General features: G+C 52.6%; 6 protein-coding genes across 6 annotated transcripts; 3 read left to right on the forward strand and 3 right to left on the reverse strand.

The window, feature by feature from the left end:
* Positions 1-1220: 1220 nt before the first annotated feature.
* Positions 1221-2597, forward strand: CPAR01_13825 (uncharacterized protein; the record flags this gene model as incomplete). The annotated part of the gene is made up of 3 exons (XM_060498077.1): positions 1221-1478; positions 1557-1666; positions 1742-2597. The coding sequence occupies 3 exons, from the start codon at positions 1221-1223 to the stop codon at positions 2595-2597; spliced, it is 1224 nt and encodes a 407-aa protein (XP_060343545.1).
* A 711-nt stretch (positions 2598-3308) lies between these two features.
* On the forward strand, positions 3309-3812 carry CPAR01_13826 (uncharacterized protein; the record flags this gene model as incomplete). The annotated part of the gene is made up of 1 exon (XM_060498078.1): positions 3309-3812. One exon carries the CDS (start codon positions 3309-3311, stop codon positions 3810-3812), a length of 504 nt encoding a protein of 167 aa, XP_060343546.1.
* A 328-nt stretch (positions 3813-4140) lies between these two features.
* On the reverse strand, positions 4141-5141 carry CPAR01_13827 (cytochrome c oxidase subunit Vb; the record flags this gene model as incomplete). The annotated part of the gene is made up of 5 exons (XM_060498079.1): positions 4141-4308; positions 4373-4473; positions 4536-4694; positions 4883-4930; positions 5051-5141. 5 exons carry the CDS (start codon positions 5139-5141, stop codon positions 4141-4143), a joined length of 567 nt encoding a protein of 188 aa, XP_060343547.1.
* A 706-nt stretch (positions 5142-5847) lies between these two features.
* CPAR01_13828 (uncharacterized protein) lies at positions 5848-7737 on the reverse strand (the record flags this gene model as incomplete). Its single annotated transcript, XM_060498080.1, has 1 exon — positions 5848-7737. One exon carries the CDS (start codon positions 7735-7737, stop codon positions 5848-5850), a length of 1890 nt encoding a protein of 629 aa, XP_060343548.1.
* A 1145-nt stretch (positions 7738-8882) lies between these two features.
* Positions 8883-10046, reverse strand: CPAR01_13829 (acyl-CoA thioesterase II; the record flags this gene model as incomplete). Its single annotated transcript, XM_060498081.1, has 2 exons — positions 8883-9701; positions 9762-10046. The coding sequence occupies 2 exons, from the start codon at positions 10044-10046 to the stop codon at positions 8883-8885; spliced, it is 1104 nt and encodes a 367-aa protein (XP_060343549.1).
* A 4038-nt stretch (positions 10047-14084) lies between these two features.
* Positions 14085-15302, forward strand: CPAR01_13830 (uncharacterized protein; the record flags this gene model as incomplete). The annotated part of the gene is made up of 1 exon (XM_060498082.1): positions 14085-15302. The coding sequence occupies one exon, from the start codon at positions 14085-14087 to the stop codon at positions 15300-15302; it is 1218 nt and encodes a 405-aa protein (XP_060343550.1).
* Positions 15303-15796: the final 494 nt, after the last annotated feature.

The raw sequence follows: 15796 nt of genomic DNA on the forward strand, positions 1-15796 counted from the left end.
GACTTGACTGACGCTGGATCCTCACGCTTACCTGCACCCGTGTGGTTTGAGGAGATGTCGGCAAACATGCAGCAGCTCGCGTTACCATCAAATTTGGCGGCTGGAAGTTGGAAATCCAGTCAAACGTTGACTGCAAATCATTCCATGAGTATCAAGAAAAGGGAAGAATAGCCAGGGGCCGGGGGATCCTGCGGCTCTTTGGGGGCTCTTTAGGCCTGGCGAGTAAGCAATGCAACAGACCCAACCAACAACTGGTAAGCTTGCCGTCTTACAACCCCCACCAATCGTTCGCCCGTTGTAAGCCGTGACCCTGACCCCAAGCCCTCCCTTGCTTTTGGCACTTTGCATCTTTGCTCTCTTGAACAAGACTCTTCACAAAAAGGATTCGATGATGTGGGGTCTGAGACCAATAAACACGGTGGCACAAACACACGCAGACAACCATGTATGCACAGAAAGGGGGGCTCTTTGTGTGTTACTGTTTGGTGGCCGTGGAGGCGGTTCGATGCCGGGCTTTTTGGCTCCAGGCTGAGCAGACTGAGGTGGGCTTGTCATGCCATCTCACCCTATCCCTTCCCTTCATTCAACTCAGCCATGGCTGGGGATTTGGGTCTGCCAGGGTGGTAGATCTGGCCGGCTAAGGTAAGGTAGAGTCAGACGCATGGGAATCAGAGTCAAAGACTACCTTATTATGCATGTTCTGATGTGAACATGTCTGCATGGCCATGCACACACGCAGCCTTTTCGGAGTTCTCTTGCCTGTTCAACCATCTTATAAGGTTGCAGCTTCCTGCCTCCACCGTCCCAGGCCATCCTCTTATTATTCGGACGAAATATCAGACTTGTGTATTCACTTCAGCACCAGCAAATCACTAATCTTTTCAGCTCTGCTTGGACTGAACTGAATCAGCCCTGTTCCCTCATCTGCTGCGAAAATCCGTGGAAAAATTTCGTACCTGCCTGCCTTACCTCGACCGGCTGCTCCTTCCTTCCACCTACTTCTGGATCACCACTTTTGCCTCACACATTTCCCACACCCACCCTCACTCACAATCACTCACTTTTCTCCCCATCACTCACCACTCACCAGTCTCTACTCTTTTTCTGCTTCTTCCATCGCACACTTCACACTTACTCTTTACACTTTCTTTTCCTGACTGCTCAATACCGATCACTCAATACACTCATTCTTTCTCTTCAACTTCACACAAATCATCGCGATGCGCTTTACTTCGGTTATCGTTGCGGCTGCGGCTGCTTCTGCTGCGGTCATCGGCCGCCAGGACGCTCCCGCCGCCTCATCTAAGGTCATCATTGGTTCTACCAACACCATCTCCGTTGCCGACTACGATGGCAAGTCGTTCAACATCGTGGGCAGTAACACCACCGAGGGCACTGGTCCCAGCTGGATGGCTTTCAAGGAGCCCAACCTTCTCTACGCTGTCAACGAGAATGCCTTCAACCTCCGTCTGTTCACTGTAAGTCACCTCTCTTTCTAATCTTCAGCAGTCTTTGAACTCACCTGCTCATTGGGATTTTTTATTGATTCTTTCCAGCTCGATACCACCAACAACGACCTCAAGCTCACTGCGGAGGCTACGGGCTCTGCGGGTGTCGTCTCTATTGCGTTCAACAAGGACAAGACTCGCCTTGTTGGCGCTGCCTAGTACGTTCCACTTTCTTCTGTTATTTTATTTTGATCCTGGCCCCTTGGAAAGTGTCATTGACTAATATCATTCAGCACTGGTGGAAACGTTGACGTCTGGGATATCTCTGACGCCAGCGCCCTCAAGTACATGAAGAACATCACTCTCGGTGGCGAGCTTGGTCCCAACAAGGAGCGTCAGACCAAGTCTTTTGCTCACCAGGCGGTTCTTGATCCCTCTGGTCGCTACTTCGCCATCTGCGACCTCGGCACCGACTCCATTTCCATCATCGACTCCCAGGATGACAAGTTCGAGGTTGTGTCTCGCAACAGCGTCTCTAGAGCTGGCTGTGGCCCTCGCCACGGCGCCTGGTTCCCTCAGACCGGAGGCACGCCTACTGCCTTCGTTGTCGCCTGTGAGCTCACCAACACCCTCGAGGTTTTTTCTGTCTCTACCACCAACGGCTCTTCCCTCTCCCTTACTCATACCTCGGAGCTGAGCACCTACGGCGCTGCTTTCCCTCCCGCCAACGCTACCACCGCTGCCGCTGGCGAGATTATCATCTCGGCTGATGGAAAGCACGCCTACGTCTCCAACCGCAACAGCGGTAATGCGACCGACTCCATCTCTCACTTCAAAATCGCTCAGCAGGCCGCCCCCGGCGGCTCCAAGTGTAAGCCCAAGGCCGGTGGCATCACTCTCGAGTTCGTCGATCAAATTTCCTCTGGCGGCATCAGCCCCCGCATGTTCAGCTTCTCCAAGGATGAGAAGACGCTCTTCTCTACCAATGTGTTCAACACTACGGACGGTACTGGAGAGGGTGTGTTGGCGCTCAGCCGTGCTGAGGACACTGGCACTCTGACTGCTGTGCCCATCACGTCCCTCCCGGTTACGAACTTTCTTTCGGCCGGCGTGACAATGGGTCCTACCTTTATCCAGCAGATCGTCTAAGATCTCAATGGCGTTACGTGTGCCTTATCACAGTCTTTCTTTGCGTATCAAGGGAATAGTTCCCTTTGGCAGGGTCTCTATGGCATTGGCTCTGGCATTACACGGCCCGGCGTTGGAGAGCGGCAACCATGAGTTGGCTGGTACAGACATGGAACCGCTTGATATTAGGGAGGTTCTTTTCGTTGCATTAGATACCAAAGTCATTAGGATTAGTGACCTCGTTCTTCAAAAGTTTCAGCAATACAGATTCTTGATCTGAGAGTGTAACCCCTTCTTGCTTGCATACGTGATGTGAATGTGCTGGGTTTGGTGGAGTGGTAGTTGAGAAGGGGAGAAGTCGTGTAGTCAGTCGAGTCCTTCCGTGGTAACCTGGACGGTTCCCGTCTGCTGTTTGGCGGAGTAGCGTGTTTTCACTGTAGATTAGCGAGGTTCAGATGCGCTATCCGCTAAAGATGCTGATTGAGCACTGAAGAACACTGTCTCCACCCCCTCAAGGACTAATGGTGCGAATGACCGCGAGGACTGGCATTTGACAATAGCTGCTTCACCACCATTATCGTACACTCTCCGCCCACGACGGTCCAGTCACGGCTGCATTCCCCGCCGAGAAAACAGCGACTGATTTAATTTTAAACCTGCGCCCTCAACTATCTCAAGAACTAGACGAAACCTAAGTAAAGGCGCCTCACTGGCTTCGCGCCCTCCGCCGCAATGTCCGACAAAATCACCGGCAAAAACCTGTCCTACGACACAAACATCCCGCCATTTCTGCGCGCTCTCCAAGCACAAGCAGCAGGGAACGGAGGCCCAGATGAGATCCTCTCGAAAAGGCGACGGGCGGGCAAGAAGCGCTCCGACAGCGAAGAGGCAGAAGACGCGCCGCTGGTCGTGGATGACGACGGCAATGTTGTCAATATACGGGTGGACAAGGATGGCGGCGTCGAGGCGGATACTTTGAAGAAGGATGGAGTAGAGGAGGAGGGGGTAGGGAAGGATACCAAGGAGGAGAAGAGGGAGACGGAGAAGATTGCTGGGATTGGGGCGAGCAAGAAGAGGAAGGCTGGCAAGGTTGTTGGCGGTGATGCAGACGACGATACTGTCGCCGATAGGATCGTGACGAAGGGTGAGAAGAACGGTGACGACGACGAAGGCGCCAAGAAGAAGCCTGCTAAGAAGAAGGGGAAGAAGATTAAACTTAGCTTCGATCCAGAATGAGGCGTGCTACGATCAGGGCGGACATCATCGTCACCATCAAATACAACGTAGACACGCGGGAAGAGTAGGGCACTTATCCGCAAGGGAGCAAGTCAAGCCACGAGAGCTGCGGCTCTTACTCTTGTCCTGGCCGCCATGCGAAACAACGACGACCTGACTGGCGTCACACAACACTCGCGAGGAGTCATCAAACAGGAGTCGGGAGAAAAAGGTTCTATACAGCCACAACTTAAGGTAATCTACACATCTGCCATGCTCACTCTAGAGCAACCCCGATGCCGTCTCGCCTCCAGTCTCCTTGCTACGTGCTCGCCATCTGCGAAAGCATCTATTGGTATCGGTACTCGGGCTTGACGAAGTCGGCGAAGGTCTTGGGCTCCTCGTAGCCGTGGTGGTGGTCGTGACCGTGGTGGTGGTCATCAGTGGGACCGACGTACTCCATCTTGTAGACGGAGCCGCACTCGGGGCAGCGCTCGATAGGACGGTCGCGGGAGATCTATGCATGTTTGGTCAGGTTACGGAGCTCTTTGGGCAGCTCAATCGGGTCCATGGGCACGTACGGTCAGCCAGATGGTGACGTGGGAATCAACGGGGACACCGGTGCAGCCGAGGTACTGCTCCTCACCGGCGGAACGGACGGGGATGGGGTTCTCGACGGTGCCTGAATGATCAAGTTAGATTTCGTGCTCGCGCATGAATTTCGAAGAGGGGTCAATCGCGTACCCTTGCGGGAGGCATCGAGGGGGCGCATGTCGAAGATGTCGACGCCCTCCATCTTTCCGAGAATCTCGAGACGCTCGAGACCGGTGGACTGCTCGAGATCGGTGGGGATGCTGCCGGGCTTGGCACCAGGTCCGTGAAGGTCGTCCTCGCCCTTGATCTCTGTATTGTTGCAATGAAAATGATTAGCTTCTTGTCCTCATCTTCCAAGTCGTTCGAAATTGGTGCATCGCTTCGATCGTACGACGCGGTCCGAAGGGATGCATGTGGTCGGGCTTTAGGCATTCCGGGGAACCGCGCCGGGACGGAAACGACGATAATTTCGGATCAATTGGCTCGATAGACCTTACCGGTGATGGTCTTGTAAGGCTTGGCGGGAGTAGAGGAGTTGGCGTCGCCTATTTGTGGCCGCGGATGGCCGTAGAGTCAGCGATAAAGGAACTTTCGGAATGGCTTCGCTGCAAGGCTTATTTTTTTCTTCTCGGGATTTGGGGGGGGCCTTCAATTGGGGTTCGTACGGCGGATCATGGAGGTCGCGAAGGTGCGTCTGGCGAGGGGAGCGACGGCCGCCCGACGGGCAGCCATGATGGCGGAGCGCTGCAAAAACATGGCGACGGCAATTGGGGTGGTAGAGAGGAGAGGTTCGTTGTTGTGACGTCGGGTTTGGGTGAAGAGAGAGGGATTTGTCGATGGCCTGATTTGATGGTTTGATGTTGCGGCTGTCGGGTAAGCTACGGGGAACCACCAGTCAGAGAGACCGCAGAGAGAGCACTGGCCAAGGTACTTGCCATAACCGGAATCGTAAGCGACAGAGCATCACGTGATGAACAGATTACCAAATGAGAGCTGGAGCATTACAGAGCCGTGATAGCTTCGTCCCCTTTCATCCGCGCCGCTTTCAGATGCAGGCTACAAAGGATGCGACTGGCACGATTTTTGAGGTTATTCTATTTCAGAGGTATTCTGCTAAACTGAAGCTGCTCACCAGCTAGTTTTGTTATGGAACTAGATGGCCCAGAATTGTGACGAGGTTGTTCTCCAGAAACCCAGCCACTTCTCTGAGAGCCTATCCGAGTTGGTCACCATCTCAATCTGCCATCCACTCTCAGTACACAGATGGTCCAAGACGGCGACGGAGGTTTTCTCAAAAGCAATGAAAAAAAGCAAAGAAAAAGAGCAAAAAGGGAAAAGCCACTCCTCCGACCTGAATGCCTATCCGAGTCCGTTACCATCCATCCAACTAACTCTCATGCCAATTATGTCCTCCCAAAAAGATGCCTATTCCCATAGAGATAGATACCCGAATCAGTCGCGTCTAGAAAGGGAATCCCAGCTCGTCCAGCTTCTGAGCTTCCTCGCTGTGGTACCAGGGGAAGACAAATCCGTGAGAAACTCTTCTTCCAGTATCCTTTGGGAAAGGACTTTCTCCGACTGAAGCTCTGATGGCCTCCATGTTTGTGGGCTGGATCTGTCTTCTGATCTCTTCCGAGCCGACAAACATGTCAATCCATTCGCGATTATCGACTGGGGTTTCGACGCTGGTAGTTTGGGGAATCGGAGCCGTTGCCTCGGTTGCCAAATCATCATTGTCGGCCATGCTCTTCTCGAAGCTGTCCAGCTGAAGTTCATCCTCCATTGGGGCATCCACAACCCCGAATGTAGATGTCCGAGTGTGAGCTCCATGTCCAATTTCCGCTTCAAGATCCATAGAAGGCTCGGTCTCCATAATGGGTCCGATCAAGGAATGGCTCGAGACCATGCTCTCAGCAGATGGTCTGCTTCGAACTGCAAGACGATCCTCTGTGAACAGTGGTAACTGACGCAGCCTCTTGGCAGGGCGCGAGTAGCTACCGTCGTGATCAGAGGTCGATGTATCAAAGGCCTCTAAAGAGTGGTGCGTCTTGCGTCGATCACTGACATGTCGTCTCTCTTCTTGTGTGGAAGATGTCTGCATCTGCATTTGCAACCTCAACGCCTCTGTTGGGTTTAAGGTAAGGTTAGAATCAGGCTCACGCAGATTCTGCTGCTGCTGTTGCTGCTGTTGCTGCTGGAAAAAGGCCTCATGGAAACCTGCTCGAGGCTGTGCAATTGCTGCGTCAGAGGCGGCCGATCTGCTACCCGTCAATGCGGACGAATAGGTCTGCTCTCTGGCAGAAGATGCCTGCTTCCATCGACCTAAGTAGAAGTTGTAGTCACCGGTATGCTGTGCACCTCTGATCTCAGCTTGCCGAAGAATGCTGTCGTAAGCACCGTGGTTCTTGTCAACCATGACGCGCCAGAATGACTTCATGGGGTCGTGTGGAAAGCGCTCCAGGGAGACACTCATCCTCCACATGAGGAAGTGAATAGGCGGCATTCCCAGCTCTCCGCGCTCATACATAGCATTGACCCGGCTGAGGATGTTGCAGATCTTGTAGAGAACATAGTTGTCGCAGATCCCAGTCTCAGGCAAGTGTTCCTTTGCCATGAGTTGATTAGGATGGATTGTGTGTCCTGGATTGAACCACTGCGTTGTGACCTTGGCTTGCCGCAAGCTGCGCTGGTATCTCTTGAAGACATGCTCTGGGTCATCCTCTGATGTTGGGAGGGGTCCTTGGAGCATTCGCTGATGTCTGATCAAGAGATATTCTTGATAATCCCTTTCCACCTTCTCTTCGTTGACTGCCTCTGCAAACTTTTTCCATAAGGGGTTCCAGTATGAGCCGGTTTCGCTGATGGGTGCGACTGGGACACCCCGAAGCATGGGCGGGTTAAGGTAGGTCTTGCCGTCTTCACTGATTGTGAAGATGGCATTCACGGGGGTGGCTGTGACTTCAAGCAGTGCTGCCGCATCTTTGTTGTCTTTGGGGTTGGGCGCACTGGATGACTCGATTTGTGGGATCGCTGCAAGCTTTGTCTCCTTCTTCTTCAGCTTGCTTTTCAGGCGTGCGATCTCATCTGTCTTCGCAATGAGGGTCTGTTCGATCTCTTTGATGAGTGCTTGTGTCTGCTTGATGGCCTTGTCAATTGCCGGTTTAGGGATATCAGCGGCGATGCTTTCAGATTTAAGCTCTTTGAGCCAGTCCTCTTTGTATGAGATCCGGTTCTCAATGCGATCAATCTCGGCCTCAGCAGCTTGGATTCCTTGTCTCAATTCTGAGATAGACGTGAGCAATTGCGATCGCCGGACAGGCGCACTGTTGTACGAGGGCGAAGTCGGGTCCATCGTGGCTTCTGAGTCCTGTCTCCCGATTACGAGTTAATAGTTGCGAGCCATTTGTAGCATGAACAATTTACTTACCCAAATGACCTCAGCGAATGACGGCATTTTCAAATAAATGAAGAATGGTCGGGACGTGGCAAAAAGGAAACCCAATCTGTGTGTCGGAGAGTTCAAAGTACCTAGGTGCAAACGGTATGAGATGCTAGGTGAATAACGTATGCTAAACCACCCAAGCTCACAAAGATGCTTAGAAATGTCATCAATGAGAATACCAGTCGTTAGCTTGGAAGGGGAGGGCTGATTGTTGTGGAGTGCTAAAGGGAAAAGACCTGATGCGGTGTGCTGAGGAAGAATCAATCAGAGTGGTGCACCGAGGCTAGAGGATTCTGGTGGTGAATGGGAGAAGAAGCGGAAAGGTAGCGTGGGTTTTAGAAAGGCCCCGGGAGAGGCTGTGAGAGAAGGAACGTAGATGCGAATGAGAGGAGACATCGGTACGGAAGTCACGAGTAGTGAGGGTAGGAACGACGGGATAATTTAGGGAATCATACCGTCAAACTGTAGGAGGCAAAGGAGACATAGTCAGAACGTCTACAAACCAGAGCGATCCTTCCGTTAAACGATCTATAGAAAGAGACAGCAAGAACGATCTTGTACAATTACGGTCCTTCCGTTCAGCGATCTATGGAAGGAGATGGCAGGAACGTTTGTAAATCAGTGCAATCCTTCTTTTTAGTGATCTATAGACTGGGAGACAGTGAGAACGATCTTAAAGCAGTGCGATCCTTCCTCTGAGCGATCTGTAAAGGAGATGGTAGGAACGATCTTAAAACTCATGCGATCTTTCCTTTCAGTGATCTATGAATGAATACAAATGCGATCTTTCCTCCTAAGCGATCTGTAAGGTAGACACGCAGGAACCCTTCGACTGATTATGTACTTTCCTTTGAGCGACCTCTAAGAAGGAAGATGACAAGGTGCCTACGGTGAGATGGTCTCTACTTAGTAAAAATGAATCTACTGAGGTGACAAAGGGAACAGGAAGCTACGCATCTCCTATTTGTATCCCATTTCTGTTCATCTATGTCAGATCTATTTAAGCTTACAATGGTCTAACCGAACCCTTCATAAATCTACGCTGTAGCATCTCATTATAGCTTTTGGCTTATTTTATCCGCATCTGTTCTCCGCTCTCGAAGTATGCCGTCTTGATATCCGGTGGCGACATGTATGCCTTCAGGACTCCACATCTTACAGACCAATGCCCCTCGACCGTGGCCGGTCCGGGGAAACGATGCCTCCTGAATCCACCAGCCATCGTCTTTCATCACGGCTTGATCGACATTGACATGAACGACAAACTTGTACGTTAAGCTGGCCGCGGTGCCTAGACTCCATCCGAGGCCAACATGGTTGCCTATCATCAATAATCCGTTGCGATCGGACTCGAACGCATGGACAGCCACATGCGAATTGGGATCGTCCGCTGGAAGAGGGCCTTTAAGACGATATAGGAGAAGCTCCTTCCTCTCCGAAACCGGCTTTCCCTCATTGTAAGCCGTCAAGTCGACTTTGTGCATGTCAACGATGGGAAACGTCGTCTGGCCAACATCCGGAAACATGGCTTTGATTTCTTCCACATCGACTGCCGGTGCGAACGGCCAGTTCTGCGGTGACTTGGTGGACAGAATTTCGGCAAAGCGTTTCTGCGGTGGCTCTTCTTGAGAAACGATTCTGACTTCCTCTGGCCGTTTGAAGGTGCATATGCAACTGAAGCAGATATCACCCAAAAGCCCTTCGGCATCCTCCAATAAGAAGTTGTCTTCATAGTGGCCGCGTTTGCTCGTCTCTTTTGGTTGGCGCACAGTCACCAGGCGGGAGCAGAATGTCCGGCTAGTCGATAGAACAGTGACCTCATATATGAATGGCCTGTCTGACTTGGCGGCAGCCGAGAAGACTCCTTGAATGGCCTTGCTACAATGTTAGCGACGGTTCCATCTTCCACTCAAGGCAGCAGATTCCAGTCTCACGTGAAGCCCAAAACCCCCGGACTGCGTTCCAGATCCTTCAGGTTCCTCTTCTTTCACGGCGCGGCTTGCTGCTAGCGGCGCCTGACAGTAAACATGCCCTCCGTATGCAGCTCGAGGATCTGCCTTGGACCCGCGGCCTTTGCCGCCGACAAGTTCTGACCCTGGTACCCAAGCTGGGTAGAGACTCATGTAACGCTTGACGATGCTACCTGTCGTTGTCGTATGGTTCGATGTAGTTGGCAGCAGGGCCAGTGCCATGACATCGTCGAACAAGAGTTTGGACATAGCAAGTGGTGGGGCTGCCGAACGAAGACAACAAGGGAACGAGTAACGTCGATCTGGGTGGATTGGCGAAATCACGGAATACGACGCGACGAGCGATGCTTGAACGGTTTTTGAAATATATTCTGCCTGCCAAAAAAATGACGAAACTTTGGAGCTCGGAGAAGGGAATGACTGGTTTGGAGTTCAGCTTCGGGAGTTCAGCTTAGCTTTCCCCAACAACGCTCTGAGACCTGGACGAGATTGTACCTCGGGACGAGGAGCTCTATGGCGGGGACCGTGGCCGTGCGGAGCTGCCCTTCTTCCTTCTCCAGAACTTCAGCACGCCAGAGTCTCGGTGCGGAGCCGAGGCACCCCATGTGAGGGGAATCCCCCAGATGATTCTTATGGGGTTCGGCTAGTCTCTTGCGCCGAGTCCACCGCTCCATTCCAAGGATCGCCGCGGCACTTTGTGGGGATGCCGGCTTTGGTCTCCGGGGGATACCCATAATTCCTCGGCCTTGGATACAACATGAAAACGACGGGTGCCGGTGATTTTGGGCCGGTCACAACGGCGTACAAGCGGCGGGCGAAATCCACAACATGTGGCTGATGTAAGAAGACCTTGAAGGCTTACGGCGTACAAGCACCTTAGGTGTGACTGGGACAAGACGCTGTCCCACCCAGCGCTGCACACAGCTGACTGAAAATGGGCCCTGCTACTACCATACATACCTCACATACCATGGCCTCTGGAGGTCAAAGCCGCTGCTACCCTCCTCTCAGACCCTGCAGGAGAATGGACATGTCCCACCTGTTTGCCCGAACTTCTGCTGACATGTTGACCCTTGGGGCCGTCGGCGACCCGTCTTCTCAACTGACCGAGAACGAACTTCAGCTGATTTCTAGTCGGGTTGCCTGTCTGTCACCTTACACATGCAGTGTGGCGCCGCTTTGGCCCCAGTATCCCCTGTGTAAGCGGAAAATTTTGACAGGTGATGGGAATTGTGGCCGCTTGGCCCTGAAGGGTAGTTGATGAAGGGTAGTTGAACAAGGGACTGAGTCCATCTTGGGCATCGCTGACTCGAAAAACTGGGATTGTCATGCAACATGTCGCAGCTTGCGGGCGTTCCATTCTTTCAAGCCCTAAGCGATGAGTTGATTTTGCCTAGCAAGTCAAAGTCATGGAAATATTGGAGTGTTGGAAAGGCAAGCCAGCAGCGCAGAGAGAATTTATCTAAGAAGATCGATCACGAAAAGAGTACCTAGTAAAGAAGCATTGGTTTGGAAACCATCCATCCACAACTATTTAACTTGCTTGGAGTTAAGTTGCCTCTTGCTGACACCCATAGCATTAGTTCTGTTCCCAAGATGGGTAACCCGAGATGGGGTATACCCTGGCACCTCTCTGATGTCTTTGCCGCAACTGACAGGCGCCTAGCACAACTAGTTTTGTTGCTCTCACCAAGCCTTGAATGTTCATTCGTCACGAAGCCCATTGGCTAACAAATACTCCCTCAACCCAAGAACCTTTAGCTCATAATCACTCTCAGCGAAAAAAAAATATTCTGGGCCACGCGTGACCCTCCCACTTCAAACTTAGCGGCTCAATACCACCAGCTTTGCAAGCAAGCGACAAGCAGCCATCCGCGGGTGAGCAGGCTTAGGGAGGAGGGGGGGGGGGGTACGCATTGCCGTACGATGCCATTCCGGGCATCCTGCATTCGAAGTCTCGCCTCGCCCCCCTCTCAGCTGTGCTGGCAGCCGATGAGCGGCTTCGGAACAATTCTCGTTGGATACGCAGCGGCGAGCGCTGCATTATGCACCCCGTGGTGATTGACAACAGGCGTAAACGGTGAACGCACGTACACGATAGGAGAGCCAAAACCCGGGGCATGGTTGGACGAGGCTGGTTTCCCCGCAAAGTGTGGTAACAAATGGGAGTTTGCTGGCGTCACATCGGTATTGTGCTTGGCTGCTCCTTTTGTGGTGTTGCATCCCGTGTCGCTTTGACCGTTCGAGGCTCTCGGTACTCGAGAAACTACAGGGAGGCGAGCAAGGAGACTGATGTTTTTGACGGGGAGGCAAAGGAGTAGATCATCTGTCTCAAGGTATCCTTTCCTGACATGCTAAGGTAGTCATCACATTGAGCTCGGGTATTGTAGACCTATCACTGGAGACTTAACTCTCGCAAAAAGGACCTGACGACCTATGACGGATCTGGCAACATAAAGGGTGTGGGCTCAATTCGACAGCGGCACAAGTGAAGAATGAGGCCCTCGAGCTAACAATCACCTTGAATGCTGCGATATCGCAAGCGTGGTCAAAAGGGGCGGCGAAAATCCAGCAGAGCGGGTGACCCAAGCCACTTGCGCGAGAAAAAGAAACGTTGGGCTCTTGGTGCCAGATCCATGAAACTTGACCGGAAATTCAGGAATTGCACTTGCTTGCAACATCGGAGATATTGAACTAAACAAATTCGGATAGTAATCACTCAGAAGCACTGGAATGTGAGAAACAAGGCCAAAACCTGCCGAGTGGCGAACAATTTGGTGGTAAGCATCCAGACTGTAGACTAAGTACCTGGCTGGATTATGGATATGTCTGCAGAAACATAGCCTGCATCTTGTCTTGGAATCTTCGGTGAGATCCTCCCACGACTCCAGCTTCCACTGTTGACGCGTGCCTTTGCCCAGCTTCCGAGCGTCCATTCAATAGGCAAACGGAGAAGAGGTCAGCAAACCAGTCGGTCAAGAAAGTGGTCTAGGTGTTCTCTTATGCAGCTTGCCACATCGCCTCTGGGCCGGACAAGACCACCCGGTCCGGGGTGCAGGAAATATGTCTCTGCCTCCCTGTTTGTCCGTACCGTAGCATCTATCCGTCCGGGCTTGACCTCTAACTCCAGGTCGGGATTGTTTTTTCCAACGCACAGCAAGTGCGTAATATAGTAGCTCGATTCCTGATCCATTCTTAATAGTTGAACATAGTCTTCTTAGTGTCCAGAGTACCCTGGTTGTGATAAACCTTGACGCGCTTCAAACACGGATGCAATAAAGCCACGGAAGAACCACAAGCACATCTCCACATAGTCCGACTTCTTTTTGCTCCTGTATACCACGCTGCATAGCATGCTTACTTTACTCAAACATACACAACTACTCTTACTCCGTACCCAACGCATGTCCGTCCATTTGCCTGAAGGCTGAAAACGCCCCAAATTTCCCGCCCATGTCACTCGCATCTCCTCCCCCCCCTGGACCCCAGACCGGGGTTGGTGCAGGACCGGGGGTGACCGGCGCATCCCGACCCTCTCATTCGCCCCTTGCCAGCTTTCCCCAGGTCTCTGCCCATTCCCACCTCCACGACCCCTGTCGACTCTCCCTCACACGCCCACACATCAGTCAAACCACGACTTTTTGTTTTTCTTAGCCCGTCCTGTCAATGGGTAGCACGGTTCTCGGGCTCTCGAAAAGAGAGGAGAAGGGGGTGGAACACCAGCTGGTCACGTTCAAAGTTCGAATGGGCGGTTCCGCCCCGTCGGTTTGTGCTGATCTCCCTTCTCACGCTGTGCCTCTCTCCCCGCTTTCTATGCACTCGCCTGAGGACCCGTCTGACGGGCACCGTGTATGGAGTACGTACGGAGCAGAGCAATAAATAGAAGACGGGGTCTCGTGCTTGTCTTGCAGCTGCGGACGGCATCAGCCTTTTCGCCTTTCCCGCTCTCCCCACTCTCTGTCACGCATCCTGCTAGGAAGGTCGCTCGCACTTAGCGTAAGGGCCCTTTTCTCGTCATCTACCTTGGCTGCTCCACTCCAGCATCATCTTCTTTTCTTATGCCGCTTTAACCTTTCGACGTACTTTGTTGATTCTCTGTAGGGTCACGTCATCCGGCCCCCATGTTGGTAGCGGACGGTAGTTAGATCGGGCGTGGGAGTGGCCGTGGGATATTTACCGGCTCTCCGAGCATTGTTTTCTACCAACGCGACTCAGTCACCCGGAAGAAGCGAGTGGTCGTCTCCTTCCATCCGAACGAGAGGTATCAGCAGAGACAACAAGATAACAATGGTGGTTGAAGTCGGTTCGTTGAACCGCAGTGCGTTGGAACCCTTCAAGACATGGCGCCTCGGAACTTCAGCTTGCGAAGACGATGGCGGTATCAACATCGACCCCCATCTCTTCTCGCCACAGGCTTTGAGACGATGTGCCAAGCATGAGTCCAACTGCCCTTCAGCTTCAATCCTCAGAACCACCTTGGTTACCACCAGTGCCCATGGCCCAGAGCATGGATCAAAGATATTTGCAACAACATCCGCTGAAACTGCCCAGACGAACTCAATCACCTCTTCACCCACAAATCCGCCGACAGTACCACCTTTCGTCTTCCCTCCCAGCCAGGAGAAGGCCAACTTCGTCTTCTCGAGCCAGCCCTCATCTTTCAATAGAGTAAAGCGTGCTAGAGCCGAGTCCGATGTTGACGGCCCATACACAGCCGGGCTGAGTTGTAAAAAGCGACGCTTGAGGCTTCATCTCATAACAAGTCGACTTTCTCAGCCCTACTCATTACCCGCGACACATATCATCAACCGTGAAGCCGGTCCCTTGGGCGACAAGCGTTTCGTGAAGCTGGCTGCTGTAGCCACCTCGCCCGAGGTCGGCAAACAGGGCCTACTTCGAGAGAGCTCCATCATGTTGAGAGCGGCAGTACTCAATAGGATTCGGCTACGTGTCCGAAATGAGGCGACACAGCGCGGTGATATCGGTATCGCCGTGACAGCTGCCAATGCGGCTGTACTTCACCACGGCCAGCAACTAGCCACAGGAGCTAGGTTTGTTGCACAATCGCCAGCACACCTAGAACACCGACAGCAGCCACTGCCAGCAAGGGTTGTTCTGATGCGACCCGGAATCTCTCCAGGCACTCCTCATCCAACGAATGCCCTGTCCGCCCAGGCGCAAAGAAAGCCATCGCCTCCATGGACGCCTCAATCAACTCGGATACAACCTGTATCGCCGAGGTTAAACCCAATCCGGTCACCAGTTCTAGCTCCTTCAAGCACGATGCTGGACGAAATGGAGGATGACGGACTGCTGGCGTTTCCCACATCAACACACGAGTGTTCCTACGCGTGGGCCGACGACGACGATTTGGAAGATGTGTACTCTGACTTTGGTGCCATCTTCGGAGGATCTGCACAGGCTGGTGAGACTGACGACGATGGCAGCTCCTACGAAGAGTATCTCGATGAGCTGGATGGCATTTCTTGGGTCGGCGGCAGGTAGTGCCGTTGGATGACGGGTAAAGGAGAACCAATTTGGTTGAATTTCGAATCCAAGACAAAAGTAAAGCGGCTAGTAGCACCGGAATGGGTGGGCTGGGTTGGAAAAGAAAGAAAAAAGCAGCAAGAATCAGATTTGGCCTATCAATGCGTAGGCGACATTCGAGGAGCATATTTTCGACCAAGTTTGAGGCCACGGGATGGCCAGTTGGCTCTGTCTAAGGACATATGAGATGAGCGCCGTAAGCAGGTCACTCACTGTCATTGTTGGCCTGGCAGGAAAAGAGAGGATTGGCCATCATGCGCTATTGGAGACGGCGCCATAAAGCAGGCGTCGAGTTACAGACTCAGCCTTCATATAGATGAAAGTGAATAAGAAGAGAAATAAAAGACTCACTCAAAGGCAATACTTGCCTGCCGGAGGCCTATGCCTCAACCTGCCTTCAATTCCGTCCATGATTCCGCCCGGAATTCCGACGTCCGAAAGTCCGGAGAGTA

This window comes from Colletotrichum paranaense (assembly GCF_030867605.1).
Source record: "Colletotrichum paranaense strain IMI 384185 chromosome Unknown Scaffold_13.1, whole genome shotgun sequence".
NCBI lineage: Eukaryota > Fungi > Ascomycota > Sordariomycetes > Glomerellales > Glomerellaceae > Colletotrichum > Colletotrichum paranaense.